This window comes from Maylandia zebra, linkage group LG6, assembly GCF_041146795.1.
Source record: "Maylandia zebra isolate NMK-2024a linkage group LG6, Mzebra_GT3a, whole genome shotgun sequence".
Classification (NCBI taxonomy): Eukaryota; Metazoa; Chordata; class Actinopteri; order Cichliformes; family Cichlidae; genus Maylandia; species Maylandia zebra.
The window spans coordinates 45020680-45038851 of NC_135172.1; the positions used below are offsets into that span (position 1 = coordinate 45020680).

General features: G+C 41.1%; 1 protein-coding gene across 5 annotated transcripts in view; it reads left to right on the forward strand.

Annotated features, from left to right (window-relative positions):
• The first annotated feature begins 3710 nt into the window (after positions 1-3710).
• The window catches only part of sos1 (son of sevenless homolog 1 (Drosophila)), a 42985-nt gene continuing 28523 nt past the window's right edge, over positions 3711-18172 (forward strand). For 3 of the 5 annotated variants that reach the window (XM_076885343.1, XM_076885344.1, XM_024802830.2), the window contains exons 1-4: positions 3711-4350; positions 13612-13737; positions 17709-17840; positions 17918-18082. In XM_076885343.1, coding sequence (XP_076741458.1) covers positions 4264-4350; positions 13612-13737; positions 17709-17840; positions 17918-18082 — 510 coding nt within the window. In that variant the 5' untranslated portion in view covers positions 3711-4263. Of the gene's footprint in view, positions 4351-13611; positions 13738-13833; positions 13934-17708; positions 17841-17917; positions 18083-18172 lie in introns of those variants that run through there. The other 2 variants (XM_076885345.1, XM_076885346.1) reach the window with 2 other exon arrangements.

Genomic DNA, 18172 nt, shown 5'->3' on the forward strand with positions numbered 1-18172 from the left:
ATTTTTGAACTTAAAGGTCGATACCCTACAGAATACATTTTAATGGGTGGTGATTGGAATATGACTCCCGATGAATGGACTGATAGATGGCCCTCAAGGACAGGTAGACCACAAAAAAATAACCTAATTATAGAATTTTTGATTAATAACAACTTGACAGATATTTGGAGAGTAAGAAATCCAGAAATTAAGAGCTTTTCCTGGTTTAAACCAAATGGAGCTTGTAAATCTAGAATAGACTATTGGCTAGGAAGTGACATCATTCTTAGCCACACTGTAAAAGTTGCAATGTCAAATGCACCTCTATCTGATCATTGCTTTATTGAACTGTGCTTAGAATCGGAAATTAGACAATCAAATAAAAGAACTTATTGGAAGTTCAATGCCAGACTTTTACAAAATGAAGACTACTGCAACATAGTCAAAAAAATTATAAAAGATATTATGGCTGATCATCTAATTGTAGGATATATCAATAAATGGGAATTCATTAAATTCAAAATTAGAGAATTTAGTATTCAATTCAGTAAAAACATAAGTCAAAAGCAAAGAGAATATGAATGTAAATTATTCCAAGAAATTACTTATTGCTGTAGTAAAGATGATCTAAATACCCAAGAAAGGAGTAAACTTATGGAGTTGCAAACTAAATTAGATCAGCTCTACCTAAATAAAGCAGAAGGAGCTTTTGTGCGTTCACGGGCCAAGTGGATTGAGGAGGGGGAAAGAAATTCCTCATATTTTTTTAATTTAGAAAAGAGCAGACAGAAAAGAAATTTTATATCTTCTCTGTTAATTGATGGCATTGAATGTGACGACCCTAAAATTTTGGAGAATGAAACTTATACATTCTATTCCAATTTATACTCCTCATAGTTCTCCCAAGCAGATTGTGATGTCTTTTTTGATCAAATAGATAATCTGATCCCTAAAATTGATGAATCATTTAAGGAATTATGTGAATCTGACTTCAGAATTGAAGAGTTAGATGCATCTGTTAAGAAAATGGCACTTAATAAATCCCCTGGTCCAGATGGGCTGACAGTTAATTTCTTCCAATTTTTTTTTTTTTATTATTAACCTTTATTTAACCAGGAAAAGTCCCATTGAGATTAAAAACCTCTTTTGCAAGGGAGTCCTGGCCAAGAGGCGACAACACGTTGAAATTACAAACAACACGTTGAAATTACAATTTTTTGGGAAGACTTACGGGAAATTTTATTCAAAGCTATACTGGCCAGTATTGAAAAGGGAGAATTGATGTCTAGCATGAAACAAGGATTAATTACATTAATTCCTAAACCAAACAAAGATAAACGACAATTGGATAACTTAAGGCCCATAACTTTATTAAATACAGATTATAAAATTTTCTCTAGCTCAGTTGCAACAAGGCTCAAACAAGGGGTTTCAAGTATAATTAGTGAGACACAATCAGGGTTTTTGAAAGACAGGAACATTCATAATAATATCAGATTGGTTTTAGACTTACTGGACTACAATGATCTGATTAGTGATGACAGTTTTATTCTTTTCTTGGACTTTTATAAAGCTTTCGATTCAGTAGAACATCCTTTTATTTTAGAAACACTAACTCGATTTGGATTTGGGGATAAATTTAGGAAGATAATAGATATACTGTATAATGATATAAATAGCTCTGTGTCATTAGGCTATGGCACTGGTAAAAGATTTGGCGTCAAAAGAGGAATTAGGCAAGGGTGTGGAAGCTCTCCGTTGTTGTTCATAATGGTTGTGGAGATGCTCGCAATTCTAATTAAAAACAGCAGCGTTGCCGGAATTGAGATTATGGACAATTCTTTAATAATTAGTCAACTTGCGGATGACACTACTCTTTTCTTAAAAAATGAACATCAGATTCCCCTGGTAAAACAAATAATCACTACATTCTCAAAAGCTTCAGGCTTAAAGTTAAATTTAAATAAATGTGAATTATTGGCATTAAAGGAGTGTAATTCACAATTACTGTACGATATAAAGGTGAAGAGGGAGGTAAAATATTTGGGCATCACAATTTCAAAAGATCACAAAGTCTTAGAAAAAGTAAATATTTTAGATAATGTTGACAAATGTAAGACAATCCTAAATAAGTGGTTACAAAGAGACATCACAATTTTTGGAAGAATATTATTAACCAAAATGGATAGTTTATCTAGATTTATATACCCAGCTTACTCTTTATCAATATCGAATAAAGTTATTAAAACAATTAATAGCTTGAATTTTAATTTTATTTGGAGGAATAAGTGCCATTATATATCTAAAGATGATTTGGTTAAACCATACATTGAAGGCGGTGGAAACGCAATTGATTTTGACATAATGAATGGTGTTTTGAAACTTAAATGGTTAAAATCCTTCCTAAATAATCCACACTCCATTTGGTTTTTTATACCAAGTAAGGTCTTTAACACACTGGGGGGTATCGACTTTCTCCTAAAGTGTGACTTTGAAATTACTAAGCTACCTGCTAAACTCTCTGAATTCCATAAACAGGTCCTTCTTTATTGGAAAATGTTATTTAAACATAATTTCACTCCACATAATAGCCCAATTTGGAACAATAGATATATACTGATGAACAGAAAATCTATTTTTATTCAAGATTGGTTATCAAAAGGTGTTTGGGCAATTGCCCATTTTGTAGATGAGGAAGGACATGTTCTAGGACATCAAGATTTTTGCCAAAAGTTTAATATCCAATGTTCTAAAAGTAAATTTAATCGGGTTATAAAATCCATTCCATTGTCACTTAAAAACATAGTTGTAAATGATATAATATATTCTGACATCTCCCCCAAGTTAAGGCAATTATATATAGATGGTATTCGATTTTGTGATGTTAAATGCAACAATAAGTTTCTTAGATCTTCATTAAGGAGTCTTTATTCTCCAAATTTACTTAGACGTAATTACATATTAAAAGATTTCCAAAGGGAAGAAATTGAAAAAATAAGAACTGATTATATCACCTTCCCTATCCCTCCTAAAGGGAAAGAAGTCCAATTTAAAATCTTGAATAAAATTTACCCGACAAATAGACTCCTTAGTGATAGATTCAAAATAGAAACGGGTAATTGTGTATTTTGTGAAACAGAAGAGGAGGATTTGGACCATCTATTCTTTTTGTGCAATTTTATACAAATATTTTGGTTGGATTTTCATACCTGGCTTTATTCCAGTGGGATTCAAATTACCCCATTTACCTTAAATATGATAATGTTTGGAGTGTTTTTGAAAGAAAAGAAAGCTAATTATGGTGTTAATGTGTTATTAATCTTGTGTAAGTATTTTATACATAAATGTCGCTTTTTTAAGATTAAACCAACACTGGCTCACTCGAAAAACGACCTAAACCTGTTGGTTAAATCTTTGACTTTAGTTAAAAAGAAAAAGGCTGCTTTTTTTGTTTCCTTTGTAGAAGATTTTGATTTAGTGAGTTAATAATCTGTTAATTTATGTGACCCCATCTTTATATTTTATTTTCACTATATATGAAAGTTGCTAATATGTAAGAAATGTTTATTCTCTGAATCTGTAATATATGGTGCATTTTGTTTGTATGTTTATATTACTAATAAAAGAAAAACAAAACAAAACAAAAAAAACTTGTCGACATGGCTGCCAACGTCACTGTGACACGCGCAGTGAAGCACGCTCTCCTGCGCAGGAGCCCCGCCCATATACGTCAGGACTCGCCCTGTACGCATGTGCAGCCGATACTCTACGGTTCCCCAGACTCTGGTGACAACAACCGCCCTCCGTTAGCTCACGGACTGTCCGCCTGTCAGGGGCCCGGGGCCGGACGCGCCGTCTGAGAGAGTCCGGGGGACATAGTGTGGGCAGCGGACGCTAAGCGAAAGCCACGACGCCGGAGAGTCGGTGTGCCTTTGGTCCGCACCGCCCGCCCGGTAACAACGCGCCCGCTGCCCGGCAGCTGCTGGCCGGTCGGTCCGTTTACCGAGCCGCCGCTAACGCTAGCAGGCGGGCTAACGCCGCGGCAGATCAGCGTCCCGGTGGCCATTCGTCATGCTCTGCACCCGGTGAGCGGAGCCGCGGGCAGCTGCTAGCCAGGTGCTAACGGCTAGCTCTCCGAGGATGGTCGCAGTGAGGGCGGCTGCTCTGGAGGATCGGCCCGGATGTTCTGAGCTTCACGGCTTCACCCGCCCTGCTGGACCCGGACTGCCGCTCACCGAACCGGGCGTGTGAGTCCGGCTGCTCAGATCCGCGGGAGCGGCAGCCATGCAGGCGGCGCAGCCGCAGTACGACTTCTTCAGCGAAGAGAACGGTCCGAAATGGAGAGGCCTGCTGGTGCCCTCACTGGAAAAGGTAAACACACACACGAACCCGAACAGAGACACACAGACAGACCTTCAGGTGTGTGCAGGTGAGCTGTGTGTGTCCTGACGGTGCTCTGAGCAGGTGTTTGTCTCACCCGAGTCCACCCTCGGGTTGTGGTGCATCGTGGTTACTGAGCATCACGATGGTCGGCAGGTAAAACTCCACAGAACGATGACAAGAGCTTCATCAGAGCCTTGTGTTGAGGCTGATCCATAAATACCTGGATCATTGTGTCCTCACCTGTTTAGAGGATCACCATCGTCAAACATCAGTCGGACCTCACACTGAAGGTGTTAGTAGTGAGGATGATGATGGTGGTTCCACAGAGGAGGGGCCTGAAAACCGAAGGCTCTTCCTCCCATTATACTTTTAAATTATTACTTTTAAAGGATTTTGAATTCTGGATTTAACAGGAAGCCAAAACAGGAGAAATCTGCTCCCTCTTTCTAGTCCCTGTCAGGACTCTTGCTGCAGCATTTTGGATTAGCTGAAGGCTTTCAGGGAGTTTTTAGGACTTCCTGATAATAATGAATTACAGTCGTCCAGCCTGGAAGTAATAAATGCATGAACTAGTTTTTCAGCGTCACTCTCAGACAGGATATTTCTAACTTTAGAGATGTTGCACAAATGGAAGAACGCAGTCTTACATATTTGTTTAATATGTGCGTTGAAGGACATGTCCTGGTCAAAAATGACTCCAAGGTTCCTCACAGCTCCATCCTCATCTGCATAGCAGTGTAAATGTATGCTATGTCTTCTAATGATGCTGCCTAAGGGAAGCATGTATAATGTAAACAGAATTGGTCCTAGCACTGAACCCTGTGGAACTCCATAATTAACCTCAGTGTGTGAAGAGGACTCTCCATTTACATGCACAAACTGGAGTCTATTAGATAGATATGATACAAACCACTGCAGCACAGTACCTGTAATACCTACAGCCTGGTTGGAGATTGGCCTGTAGTTAGCAAAGAGCTGTGTGAACAGATGACTTTTACTCAGAAAGATCAATTGGAGAAAAAGAGTCTAAATGAACATCAATGGTACTAAGAGTAGCTGTAGATAATATTACATCTGTGGGATGATTATTGGTAATTTTTTCTCTAAAGATTAAAATGTTATTTGTGAAAAAGTTCATGAAGTCACTACTAGTTAACGTTAAAGGGATGGTTGGCTCAACAGAGCTCCTCTGAGTTTGTTATCCCTGATATGAGGTAACTTCAACTCTGAGTCACTTACCATGGTAACAGACTGTGAACCTAACCTGATAACTGGCAGGTGTTATTCAATAAACGCTGAGTTTCCCTCCTGCTGCACCTGAACCAGCTGACTGACCCTCTCATTTGTTTCCTCGTTCATAGTTGCTGCCAACGCGCACAGAGGAGCAAAATCTGCTGCAGCAGTTTGTTTTTACAAAAACTGAAGTCCCAGATTAATGTTAGTTTGTTGGTTACTTAACGTGAAGCTTTTGCAGTCATTAAGTTGCCAGTATAACAGGACAGAGGCAGCGATGATGTCACAGAGGCAGCGATGTCATCAGTCAGATGTCTGTGGACACTGATGCTGTCAGTCTGTCAGTTTCCTTGCAAACATTTCACACTGATTGATCATCAATCGTCTGTCTCATTGCTCCAGTCGCTCTGATGGATAAACGTGCCTCACAGTTGGATCTTGGAGATGACGTGAAAATCTGAGTGAAGCTGACGCTGAAGTGACTTTAAGACTCTAACACAGAACTAAATGTGTTTAAAATCAAGTTTTAAGTGCAGCAGACAGCTAGGGCTGGGCCATATTATACCGTTCACGTAGAGCTGGGCGATAGAACGATAACGATATGTATCGCGATATAACTTTTACTCGATAGAGAAATTAAGCTATCGCGATAGACCTCGCCGCTCTTGTCCTCAAAAAAAAAAAAAAAAAAAGGTCAGCCGATCCAAATTAAGTAGCGCAGAGCCGAACCAATCACAGCCGCAGCGTCACGTCGCGTGACTTGTTACGTGCAGCACAAGTGCCAAGCCGCACGTGTGTTTGTTTGGGAAGCAGCCAGCGGGTAATGGAGGAAATGAGTGTGCCGACTAGAAAAATCAACCGAGCGTGACCGAAGAGAAAACAGATGATGGTTCCAATGCCGGAGAGATTGTCGAACGGAAGAGCCATAGAAGTTCCGTAGTGTGAAGGTATTTCGGCTATTTCAAGTCTGACAAAAAACAGAGTAGCGTGCACTGTAAATGTGCCGAAAGCAAGTCTGGAAATACAATAAACTGGTGCACGCGTCACACTGTGCGCCACGTTATTGTTTCGGTGAAATGAATTTCTACAATACTGTTAATTCTACTCTCTGCAGTGTTTAAATGCTTACATATACACACAGTTACTGTCCCTCCACACATACGACTCGGTTCTGCTTCTATGCCCCAGCTTTGTTTACTTTTTCCCACCGAGGCTTCTAGACTTCTGATTGGCCAACATTTCTGCACGGTTAGGAATCTAGCGCCACCTGCTGCTTTGGCATGTTCATAGCAGCGTTTTCCTTCATTTCTGCCTTTATGTGTGGACGGGATTATTTTTTAAAACGAAAACGGAAAATCTCCGTTTTCAAAAATACCCGTGTACGTGTGGACGTAGCCTCAGTCTCTGACTGGAAGCGCTAATTCGTCATTCGGCTTTTGTCAGACTAAAGTAACTGTTAAAACTGTTTGAAAAGCTCAGCTATACAACAAGGAGAGATCGAGAATTTCCTTTTAGTTCTCAGTTTATTTGATATTGACAAAAGTTAGTCAGTTTTGTCTGTTCTTCTGTAAAACAAACTAAGATTTATTTTTAGAATTAATATTTTGTTTCTAAGTGGAATTGACAATTTAGTCTGTTTCATTTGCCCTATTTTGAAACTTAAACGCTTTAGTGGCTGCCTTTTGTGTCGTTTGCAATATTTGCCTTTATTTATCTGAAAAAGTCTCATGTTCCTTAAGTACATCTACCCTGTTGAACTTATTATGGGAAATAAATATTTAAATAAAAACAAGCTGCTGATTATTTCACATTTTACTTGTGAGCAACGGCACATTTAAATCTTACAAATATAGTTATTTGGCTTATATCGTGATAGATATCGTTATCGCCTGAAATGAAAAAAACATATCGTGATATGAAAAAATCTCATATCGCCCAGCTCTACGTTCACGGTAACACCGGTGTAATGTTGGGCAACGATAAGAAAATGAAATATGGCGATAGAATATGGGTAAAACGCGCATGCGCAGTGCCTTTGTTTTCATGCGCACATGGCGGCGACGGAGAACGAGAAGGGCGAAAGCGGATCGTTGAATGAAACGGATGAACCAGAACTGGTTTGTAAAATGCTGCAGCTTCACTGGTGTGGAACTGGTTTAGCTTTCGTCCGTCAGATACACAACAAAGCACTATTTTTGGTAGCGCATGCTAGCGGGCCGTCGTTATTACCGTGTTTTTTGGAAAATACGGCGCACTTAAAATCAACCCTTTGAGTTTCTGAAAAGCAACAGAGCCCCTTATAATCCCGTGCGCCTTATGTATGAACTCTGGTTGTGTTTACTGACCTAGAAACGATTTTATGTGCACGGCGCTCAGAAATCTGTCAAATGTTTCAGTACGACTTTGCTGAGCTACGAAGCCGCACCGCTTGATGGATTGTCGGAGCATTACGGCTATCATAGGCGGAGCCTCGCGGAGTGATACGTACTGTGCTTCAACATAATGTTACCATATTGTGTGTGTATAACCTCTTAAGTTTTGTGGATATTATACATCAGGGGCGATTCTAGGATCAGAGCTTTGGGGGTGCTGAGCACCCAGAGAGCTGCCCATCCAGGCAAGGTAAACTGTACTCGTCACGATGAGACTTCTTCCCCGTCTTTATTAAATCATAAGATTCTTAAATTCATCAAGTCTCTCTGTGCCTGGGTCCTCGTCTCAAAACATGACATCACTGTTTTGTACATTTTAACACAATTTAATCCCACATGTGTGAAAGAAAAGCAAAACACTTTTTTGAAAAGTGTTTTGCTTTTCATCAAATCTGATCAAGGTTATTTAAATTCTGCTAAAGAAGAATGGATTGGAATAAAAATACATATCCTAACCTGAATTACTGGGAGAATAATGAATGATGCTCACAGTGAGTAAGAAGTAAACTGAGAGCATTTTTTGGACAGAGATTCTCTTTTAAAGTGTGTGTATAATATAATAAAAATATATATATAAAAAAAAATACACTCCAAAAATAGAGTCCTTGAAATGTACGAAATATTATTACAAAATTAGAAAACTGAGACACCTTGGCCTCTGGTACAATGTATGGAAAGATCTTTACTGCAGATGCTAACATGGCTCTGCAGATTTTTTCTTTTCTTTTATCCTATGTCGCCTCAGCTTGAGGTTGGCAAATCTATCACATTTTGGTGGTCAAGTCTCTCAAGCATCTCTTTCTCAACTGACATCACAGCCAGGTGCTGGAGTCGGCTTTGACCCATGGTCCTTCTCAGCCAGGTATGGAGCTGACTCAAGACACTAAAAGACCTCTCACAGCTACAGCTGCTAACTGGGTTTGTTAGGGCAACCTGAATAGCAGTTTTCAGTGTGGGGAAGATCTGATTATCCAGAAGATTGTACAATGTTAACATATCTGGGATGGCACCAGCCTCACTCTCGAGCTTCAAAAAGGTTTTGGCAACCGTGACTTCCTCTGACTGAAGCTCAGTATGGTAACGCAGTGCCAGGGCTGACAACCCAGTTTGTTTAGCAGACTCTGTACAGCAGCTTTAATACAGGGAGACACAACTTCCAGACTGTGAGTAAAATCAGGTTTTTTCTTCTTTGTCAGTTTAACAGTTTCTGCCTGTCACTGCTGTCTGTTTGCTTACCTGGTTCTTCCTGACCTCGTACTTTCTCCTCACGTTCCCTCTTTCCTCTCTCCCTCTTTGGACTGACAATCATACACAAATAGATTCAATTAGATAAAAAATTACATTAATATGAAAAAAACTACTATTAAGATCACCAATAAAAAAAGTCCTCTCTTAGTGTCGTTTCAACCAAAAGGCAAATAACCAAACCACGTGTACATCTGATAAAGGACATAAACATTGAAACACTGATCCAACATGATTCTTGATTGACTCGGTGTCTCTGTACACACACACACACACACACACACACACACACACACACACACACACACACACACACACACACACCAGGAGTTATAAGGTTAATGGGCATCCAGCCAGTTAGCTAGTTAGTACTTTGGGTTCAATATCGGCACATATGACAAAATAAGCAGTTTCTCTCATTACATTTCAAACAGGACAGTGGTAACATATACTATTATATATTGTACATATATTTATTAGTTTCAGATGTAGCCATTCTTGTATTTTGCTTGTTTACATTATTGTATTTTGCACAACTCTGTTGCTTGTGAAGCTCGCACACAAGAATTTCACTCACATGTGCTGTACCAATGTACTTGCACATGTGATGTGACAATAAAAGTGATTTGATTTAACAAGAGCAGGCTACGGATAATTTAAAGTTTTAGGTTTTAACCCTTGGATGCACAACCTACCAGTACCTACACTCTTCCACGAGTGGGGTCACAAATGATCCCAAATAAAATCAATACATTTTGCTATAAACTTGGTTGTTATTCTTCAAAATCTTTAAAACGAAGAGTTGTAATATTTTCATATTTGAGGTATTCCTCATAAAACATGATTGTGACATGAGGCCCTTTGCATTTTTATTTATTTTTTTATTAATTTTAAGAAATTGGAGTTTTGTATCTTTTGTATCACTTTTTTATGCTTGCTCTGCATATACTGCAGAAGTTGTTCATCCACTGTAACACAGTCACTGAGGATGAATTTCTGCCTGCAGTTGACCAGGAACAGGCCCCATACGTAGCAGAAAGCTGCCATGTGGTTTGTTTTCAGTCGGTAGGCTCTGGTCCTCTTGTTCTCAAAGTGCAAGACGGGCGAATATCTTCAAATCTTTGAATTGACATAGTGGCCTTGTACAATGGGTTATGCAGAGGACTCCCAAAAAACACACCGACTGGTACATCCCAGTTCGTCTCATTTCCTGCAAGAACGGTCAATCAAATGAAGGCCAGGAGCTTAAGTTTGATTACATTTTTCCACTCTTTCCCCTGTCTGTGGCGACTCTTCGTGCCTCCATGTTTGTGCATGTCAGCACCTCTTCTATTATATTATCAGACATGAACATCTTCCATGCATCTATTGGGGAGACAGTACTAGACCTAGATAGTCTGGGTCCTCTATATCTGAGATGTCAGATTCTGAGTCAATGCCTCTGACGGGCTCTTCATCCCATCCGTCCTGGATCATTTGTAGAGCCACAGGGATCCTAGCTGGCCTCATAGCAGCCGTGTTACTTTAAATAATAAACCCCCCCCCCCAGAAAGGACAATGTTTGAAATGCACAGGAAACTATAAACAGGGCTGCACATAAATGGTTCGCAGGTGCGCATTCGCTGTCAAAATAAAAGACACGCACCAGATAAGAAGTTGAGACGCTCGTTTGCGTACATAAGATAATCTGGAGGAGGACAGACATTTTATCAGAACTCTTAAAGATGTCGAAGAAGCAAGCTCCATAAGCAATTACTTTTGTGTTCCTCCACCCCCAAAAAAGCGCAATTTCTGGGAATACTTTTATTTTGACAGCGAACGCACACCTGCAGACCACTTATGTGCAGCCCTGACTGTAAATCATATATGTTACTGTGTAAAAATCAATTCCTGATCGATCAGAAGTGGAAGTGGGTCAGTCAGAGTTGCTAAGAATGAACGTTTCATAGAAGATTCCACAGGAACTGCTTGGAGTCATTTCTGACCCCACTTGTGGAAGAGTGGGGTAGTGATACAAAAACTGCATTTTTAATTAATGAAAAAATAAATAAAAATGCAAATGGCCTGATGTTACAAACATATTTTATGAGGAATACCTGGAATATGAATATATTACAACTTTTCATTTTAAAGATTTTGAAGAAATGTGGCTGATTTTACAACAGAGCAGGACGGATTGTAGGGCAGCAAACATCGTCAGGAAACACGTTTCCAACACTGCAGGTTACCTGGTGTAATGTTTTTCAGGTAAACAGAAACATGTTCTGACTCCTACCAACTATATAAAGAGTAACTGAAGGTTAAATGCAGCTAATATGTCCTGTTTTAAGGCAGGCGCTTCCACCTCCGCTCCGCTGCGTCTCAGCCACCATCGCTCTGGCAGCACAAGAGCCAGAGCAGGGGAGAGCTGGAACAAACCACTTTGGGAGGGGGGGGGGTTATCTATACTTTTGTTGTTAAAATGTTCCATCTCAAGTACGTACTGTATGTTTTTATATTTTTAGTAGTGTGTCACACAAACAGCAAATATTGTCAAAAAAGGAAGAAATCTTTGGGGGTGCTGTGATTCATTTTCAAAAATGGGCTAAAATCGCCCCTGTTATACATGGTTAAGCTGAGGATGTGTCGGCCAGTTTCCACTGGAAATGCCTTTTGGTTAAACCGTCAGCGAGGAATTTGCACTGTTAAATTTTTATATAACTTTAATGCACATAAAAAAAAACAGCTGCTTGTTTAAGTGAAAATACATTGATGGGTTTTTTTTTTTGCACTAATACAGTTGTAAATGGCCTGTATTTGTATAGCGCTTTACACAACCAGTCATCCACCCATTCACACACACATTCACCAAAAATATTCATCACGATATACATTTGAAAATTTGCTGTGGCTACAATGTAGCTGCCATCACCAGTGTGTGGATGTGTGTGTGTAAAGCGCTTTGGGGTCCTTAGGGCCATTTACAACTGTATTAGTGCAAAAAAAAACCCATCAATGTATTTTCACTTAAACAAGCAGCTGTTTTATGTGCGTTAAAGTTATATAAAAATGTAACAGTGCAAATTCCTCGCTGATGGTTTAACCAAAAGGCATTTCCAGTGGAAACTGGCCGACACATCCTCAGCATAACCAAGTATAACATCCACAAAACTTAAAAAGAGGTTATACACACACAATATGGTAACATTATGTTGAAGCACAGTACGTATCACTCCGCGAGGCTCCGCCTACGATAGCCGTAATGCTCCGACAATCCATCAAGCGGTGCGGCTTCGTAGCTCAGCAAAGTCGCACTGAAACATTTGACAGATTTCTGAGCGCCGTGCACATAAAATCGTTTCCAGGTCAGTAAACACAACCAGAGTTCATACATAAGGCGCACGGGATTATAAGGGGCTCTGTTGCTTTTCAGAAACTCAAAGGGTTGATTTTAAGTGCGCCGTATTTTCCAAAAAACACGGTAATAACGACAGCCCGCTAGCATGCGCTACCAAAAAAAGTGCTTTGTTGTGTATCTGACGGACGAAAGCTAATTTTACAAACCAAATGTATATCGTGATAAATATTTTTGGTCATATCGCCCTGCTCTAGCAGACAGTGTGATTGTAATCTGATTACATTTCATTTTGAAATGCATTCACAGATTGAAGCTCAGTCATTTAGACAGCATTTTGAGGCTTCGGAGTGTCGGCAGGTTTTCCACTGACAATCACCTGAATCGTTTTCAGCGGCTCGGCCCAGAACGGGAGCATGTGCTCCGGAACAGATCAGCAAACTGTCCGAGTTGCAGATCCTGAGTGGATCACGTTTACAATCGTGGGTTCAAGTTTTATTGTCTTATACAGAGAAACAGTATTGGAACATTTACCTGTAATGAAATTCTTCCTCAGCTTTACATGAACATTAGAAAGTGTACAGCTAAATCAAAGAAGGAAAATAATAATAATAATAATAATAATAATAATAATAATATAAAAATACCAAAGTATTAAATATTAACAATCGTTTGGTATTTACAGTTTGTGCAAAACTGTGCAGTGAGGATTTCAGTTTTATTTATAAAGCACGAAAATGACAACGACGGCGCTTTATGTTGGAAGGTAATAATAATGTCCAGTTCCAATCACATTCAGCAGCTTCTTCTGCATTTATGACCTGAATTCCTGATTTCAAACGTCTCGTCCTTCCAAACTTAAATATCTAAAATCTGTAAACGCTGAGACATTTGTAAACGTCGCATTCATGAGCTGCCCGGCACATTTATTAGTAACTGTCAGGAAGCCACGAGCTGTCAGTGACGCTATGACTGATCTGTGTGTGTGTGTGTGTGTGTGTTCAGGTACTGAACCAGGTGCATCCTAACCTGGTGTCCCAGCAGGAGGCGCTGCAGTACGTGGAGGAGCTGATCCTGCAGCTGCTCAGTATGCTGTGTCAGGCTCAGCCGCGCACGTGCCAGGACGTCGAGGTGAGACGGACGCACGCTAACGATAATGCACACCAGGTTCTTTCTGTGTTTACTGTCATTTTTACCATTTAAATAAAGTTTTGATGTTTGCGTCAGAAGTCAGCTGGAAGCAGCTGAACAGCCAATCACATGAGTTCCTGATGATGACATCACTGTGAGGCCGAGGTGGGATCGGCGGCTGCGATGACGTAACGAGGTGCTGTCTGGGGAAAAAAACAAAACGCCACGCTGTTGGCGTTTTAATCCTCAACCCGATCCCTGATATTTGACCTTTGACCCCTGACCTTTGACCCCTGACCGTTCCTCAGACTCACATCCTGTGTGTGTTCGTGTTTGGTGACACGTGCCATCCGTTGATCGCGCTCACAGAGGTCACATGATCCCTCAGGCTGCATCATGTGACAGGACATGATGTCGTGTAAGTGCTGGACATGTGACCAAGCAGCAGACGGTCTAGTGAAAAGCACAGCTGCCGACCGGCTGCACCGCACACCTGGACAGGTGTAAGGATGTAAGTCAGTACTACCTCTCGATACCAGTACTCGTCAGTACTGTGACCGATACTCGTCGTCCCGGTTCCTTGTGATTGTTGCCGAGCAGGTGTGAACACCGAGGGTTAATCGCCGCACAGGTGCCGTTACCTGAGTAATAGAACGCACCGTTTCAGCTCACGCCTCCTAGAGTATTGATGGCACTGACTTCATCGTGCGTCTGCGTGTTCCCAGCACTCGTTCTTCCTCGCCGCAGTGGTCCCGGAGCTGCTCGCAGGTCCATCTGTGGTCTGTGCAGGATCACAGAATCCACCGGCCTGCTCCTCACCAAACATGGCGCTCCTCTTCTTTGGGTCAGTGGACCTGATGCGTCACGTCGTCATGGCGCTCCTTTGTTTTTCCTCATCGTCCACAGCACAGCTCAGCGTTTGGATCATGGATGTGACTCCGGTTCTTGGATGACATCAAGGATTTAGGACAGGAGGCGGTTCTCCAGAAACGCCCGAGCGCAGTCAGAGTCTCCAGTTTGTAAAATCCACTTTTGTGAAGCCAGGCGGAGCTTATCGTTAGGCAGGTTTCTTCCTGTTTCCCACCGTCAGCCTGCTCACAGAGTTTTCTCTGTACTGCTCTTTACCTCACAGCGTAAAGCGCTTTCAGGCGACTGTTGCTGTGATTATATAAATAAGTTGAATCAAGAGACCTGTCAATAACCGAGCCGTGATGACAGAATAACCTCGGGTTATTGGCTCCCTTTATCCACTCAGAGCACAGGACAGGTGTGCTGTGCCGTGTGATCAACTATACCCATGGCTTCAACCCAGAAACCACATCAGATCAAGGGCCGTGCGATATGACCCGGTTATCTCCCGATAACCTCATCTGTCACTAAATGTGCTTTTTCTGTAACTCGACCCGTGTGAGGCGTTTTCAGCGGAGTGTTCTGACCGATGCATGAAACCATCTATTTTTAGATAGAAGTTGTAACGGCCGCCATTTTCTTTGTGAGTCTTTCTACACGGCGTGCTGCGGGGAAACGCCCGTTGTAGCGTTTGAGTCTGAGGTTGGTTTGGAGCACCTGACGGCTCTTTGTTGCTTCTCGTCCGTAAACTCTCTCCACTCTGTCACCTGAGAAGTAGGGCTGGGCAAAACGATTATTTTCCTAATCGATGAATCTGAAGCGATTAATTTTTCGATGCATCGATTAATCTAACGATTCATTTTTCAATCCGATTCGATTTCGATTCGATTAACGATTTTTTTCCCCATTATTTGACTTGTATAGCAATTTCACATTTATTAATTTATGTATATAAATGAAAAACACAAATTTATTCACTTGAAGACCTTTTAATAAAAAAAAAATTGCAAAATAAAGTTGTAGAGGTCGTACAATCAATACAATAGAGATAGCATTTAACAAGAAATGAAATGTGCAAACATATATAAAATTAAGGAAAAGTTAACAAAACATTTCAAATAAATAGCAACAATGGTGTCTTTAAACAAACAAAATGTAACATTCACTTTGCTTTCTGCCAAAAAGTGCTCTTCATTCACAAAACAAAATCCACAATAACATTGTACTACAATCTTCTGTTTTTAACAAAAAATTAAATGTTTTGCAAAACAAATATAACAAAGGAAATCATAGCAAAAAATTAATAATATACAAACAGCAGCAATGGCGTCTTTGAACAAATAATGAAATGACAAGTTACCCCTAAGTAGGACTCTGTGACCAGACTTGTCCAAGCATCAGTGGTAAGGGAGATTTTGGATGTGGCTTTTTTTAGTTCATTCCTTAGTTTCTCCACTGAAGTTTCATACTTTCTCTCCATCATGCTTGTAAAATGACGCAGAGTGTAACTCACCCACAGCAAGTGGTCTCTTGTCTTTTAAAATCATAGCTAAGACGCTCTCAGTAAGTACAGCCACCTCCTGGGGGGTGCATGGTGTACTTCTTCTCTGACAGTAGTCCTCCAGACTTTTCTGTTTATTCCTGAAATCATAAATCACACACAGCACACAGATGAATTCGAATAATTACTAAATAATTATATGGAAAGCATAATATCAAAATAATTTGATAAGGATCTGGTTGAGATAGATAGATACACACATACTGTTATGCCATGTGCTTTCATAGCATAACAGTAAGAGGTTAATAATAATCCCCAATGTTGAACATATGATATGCAGTAATCATGATGGCTGGAAAAGATAACGTTTAAACACCCAGGGCTGATGGCACCTTTACTGGTGCACTGCTTTCTAGTCATTAGATGGCATAACTTTGACCTATAAGATCAAGCTGGAGAAGCATTATGTATAAAAACAGCGTTCAAATAGGATGAAACACATTAAATTTGACAAATCAAGAGTTCATTGTCATTTTGCTTTTGCAAGCACTTTAACAATGTTGTAATAGTGTCCACGACGGCTACGTTTAGCAGGTGGTGCATTATCCTTGTTAACATTTCTCCTGCGGCCAATTCGCTGTCTCACATTTTTGTCTTTCGCCGATTCTGATAATCAGCCTGCGCGCATTCCGACTCATTTTGCCAGCATGGGCCACAAACAAAACAACAACAACAACTAAACAGCAGCTGCTATATGTTACTGCTAAGCAGCTTAAATGAGTTTTGCATTTACGGAGGTTGGGTCTTTATCTGTGTCTATGAGTGAGTGTACGTCTATGCGGGGGGGGTCTGGATGAATTAACGGGTAAAAACTAGCGTTAGTAAAAAAGTTAAACTTACGGTGGTTTGTCCTTTGCAGAAGCTGCTCCTGGATGCCGTCGTTTGAGGTGCTGGTGCATAGCCGTCGTGCTTTTATGATAGGCCATTTCCACCTCACAAAGCCGGCAGACGACTGAATCACTTCCTTTTCTGTTAAAATATCCCCATACTGTAGAGCTGCGTGTTCGGGTGGAGTGATTTAAGTTGACTGCAACTGCCTCACTCATGATTCCACTACTCGCTGCCGCCATGTCTTTTTTTGAAAGTGACGACGCATCGACGCAGATTTTTTTACGTCGACGTTTTTTTTTTGTGTTCCAGCCCTACTGAGAAGAGCTCTGTGCTGTTCGAGTCTGAGGTGGCGCCGCTTTGTGCCAGAACTTACGTTGTGCAGTTTTCCATGTCAGACGTTTCATAACCAAACTGTGTCCGCGCAACAGAGGCGGCCCTCGTTTAGGAATAAGGTCCTGGATTTGTGTGGACTGGTCCGTCTGTTTGCAGCTACCTGGTTCTGCCTCGTCTAAACTGGTCGTGCTGGGATTCTCTGTCCCCGCATCCATAAACAGTGGATTTTGCGTCACCGTGAAACAAACGATAGTGTATTATATGAAAGATGTTTTCATTTCGTCATATCGCACAGCCCTGCTCAGATCAGTTGTTGTTTGGTTCTTATCGGCCCAGCCAAGGCGTGCAGGCTACCGGAGTCCGCTTCGTGTCCTGAACCCGCCCCTTTTCTCTCCAGGAGCGCGTGCAGAAGAGTTTTCCTCACCCGATCGATAAGTGGGCACTCAGTGATGCTCAGAGTGCCATTGAGAAGAGGAGGAGGAGGAACCCGCTGGCGCTGCCTGTTGATAAGATCCATCCCCTGCTCAAGGTACATTTCTTCATCATATGGCTTACGCACATTTCCCATGGTGCCTTGAGTGTGTTCACCACGGTGCTGTGCTTTAGGAGGTGCTGGGCTATAAGATCGACCACCAGGTGTCCGTGTACATGGTCGCCGTCCTGGAGTACATCTCTGCGGACATCCTGAAGCTGGCAGGAAATTACGTGAGGAACATTCGACACTATGAGATCTCCCAGCAGGATATCACCGTGGCCATGTGTGCCGACAAGGTCGCACACGCACACGCACACAACAAAATACAACACAGTCCAGTGAAAGCTCCACACCGTGCAGCCGCTCAGTCCGTCTCATGGTTTGGA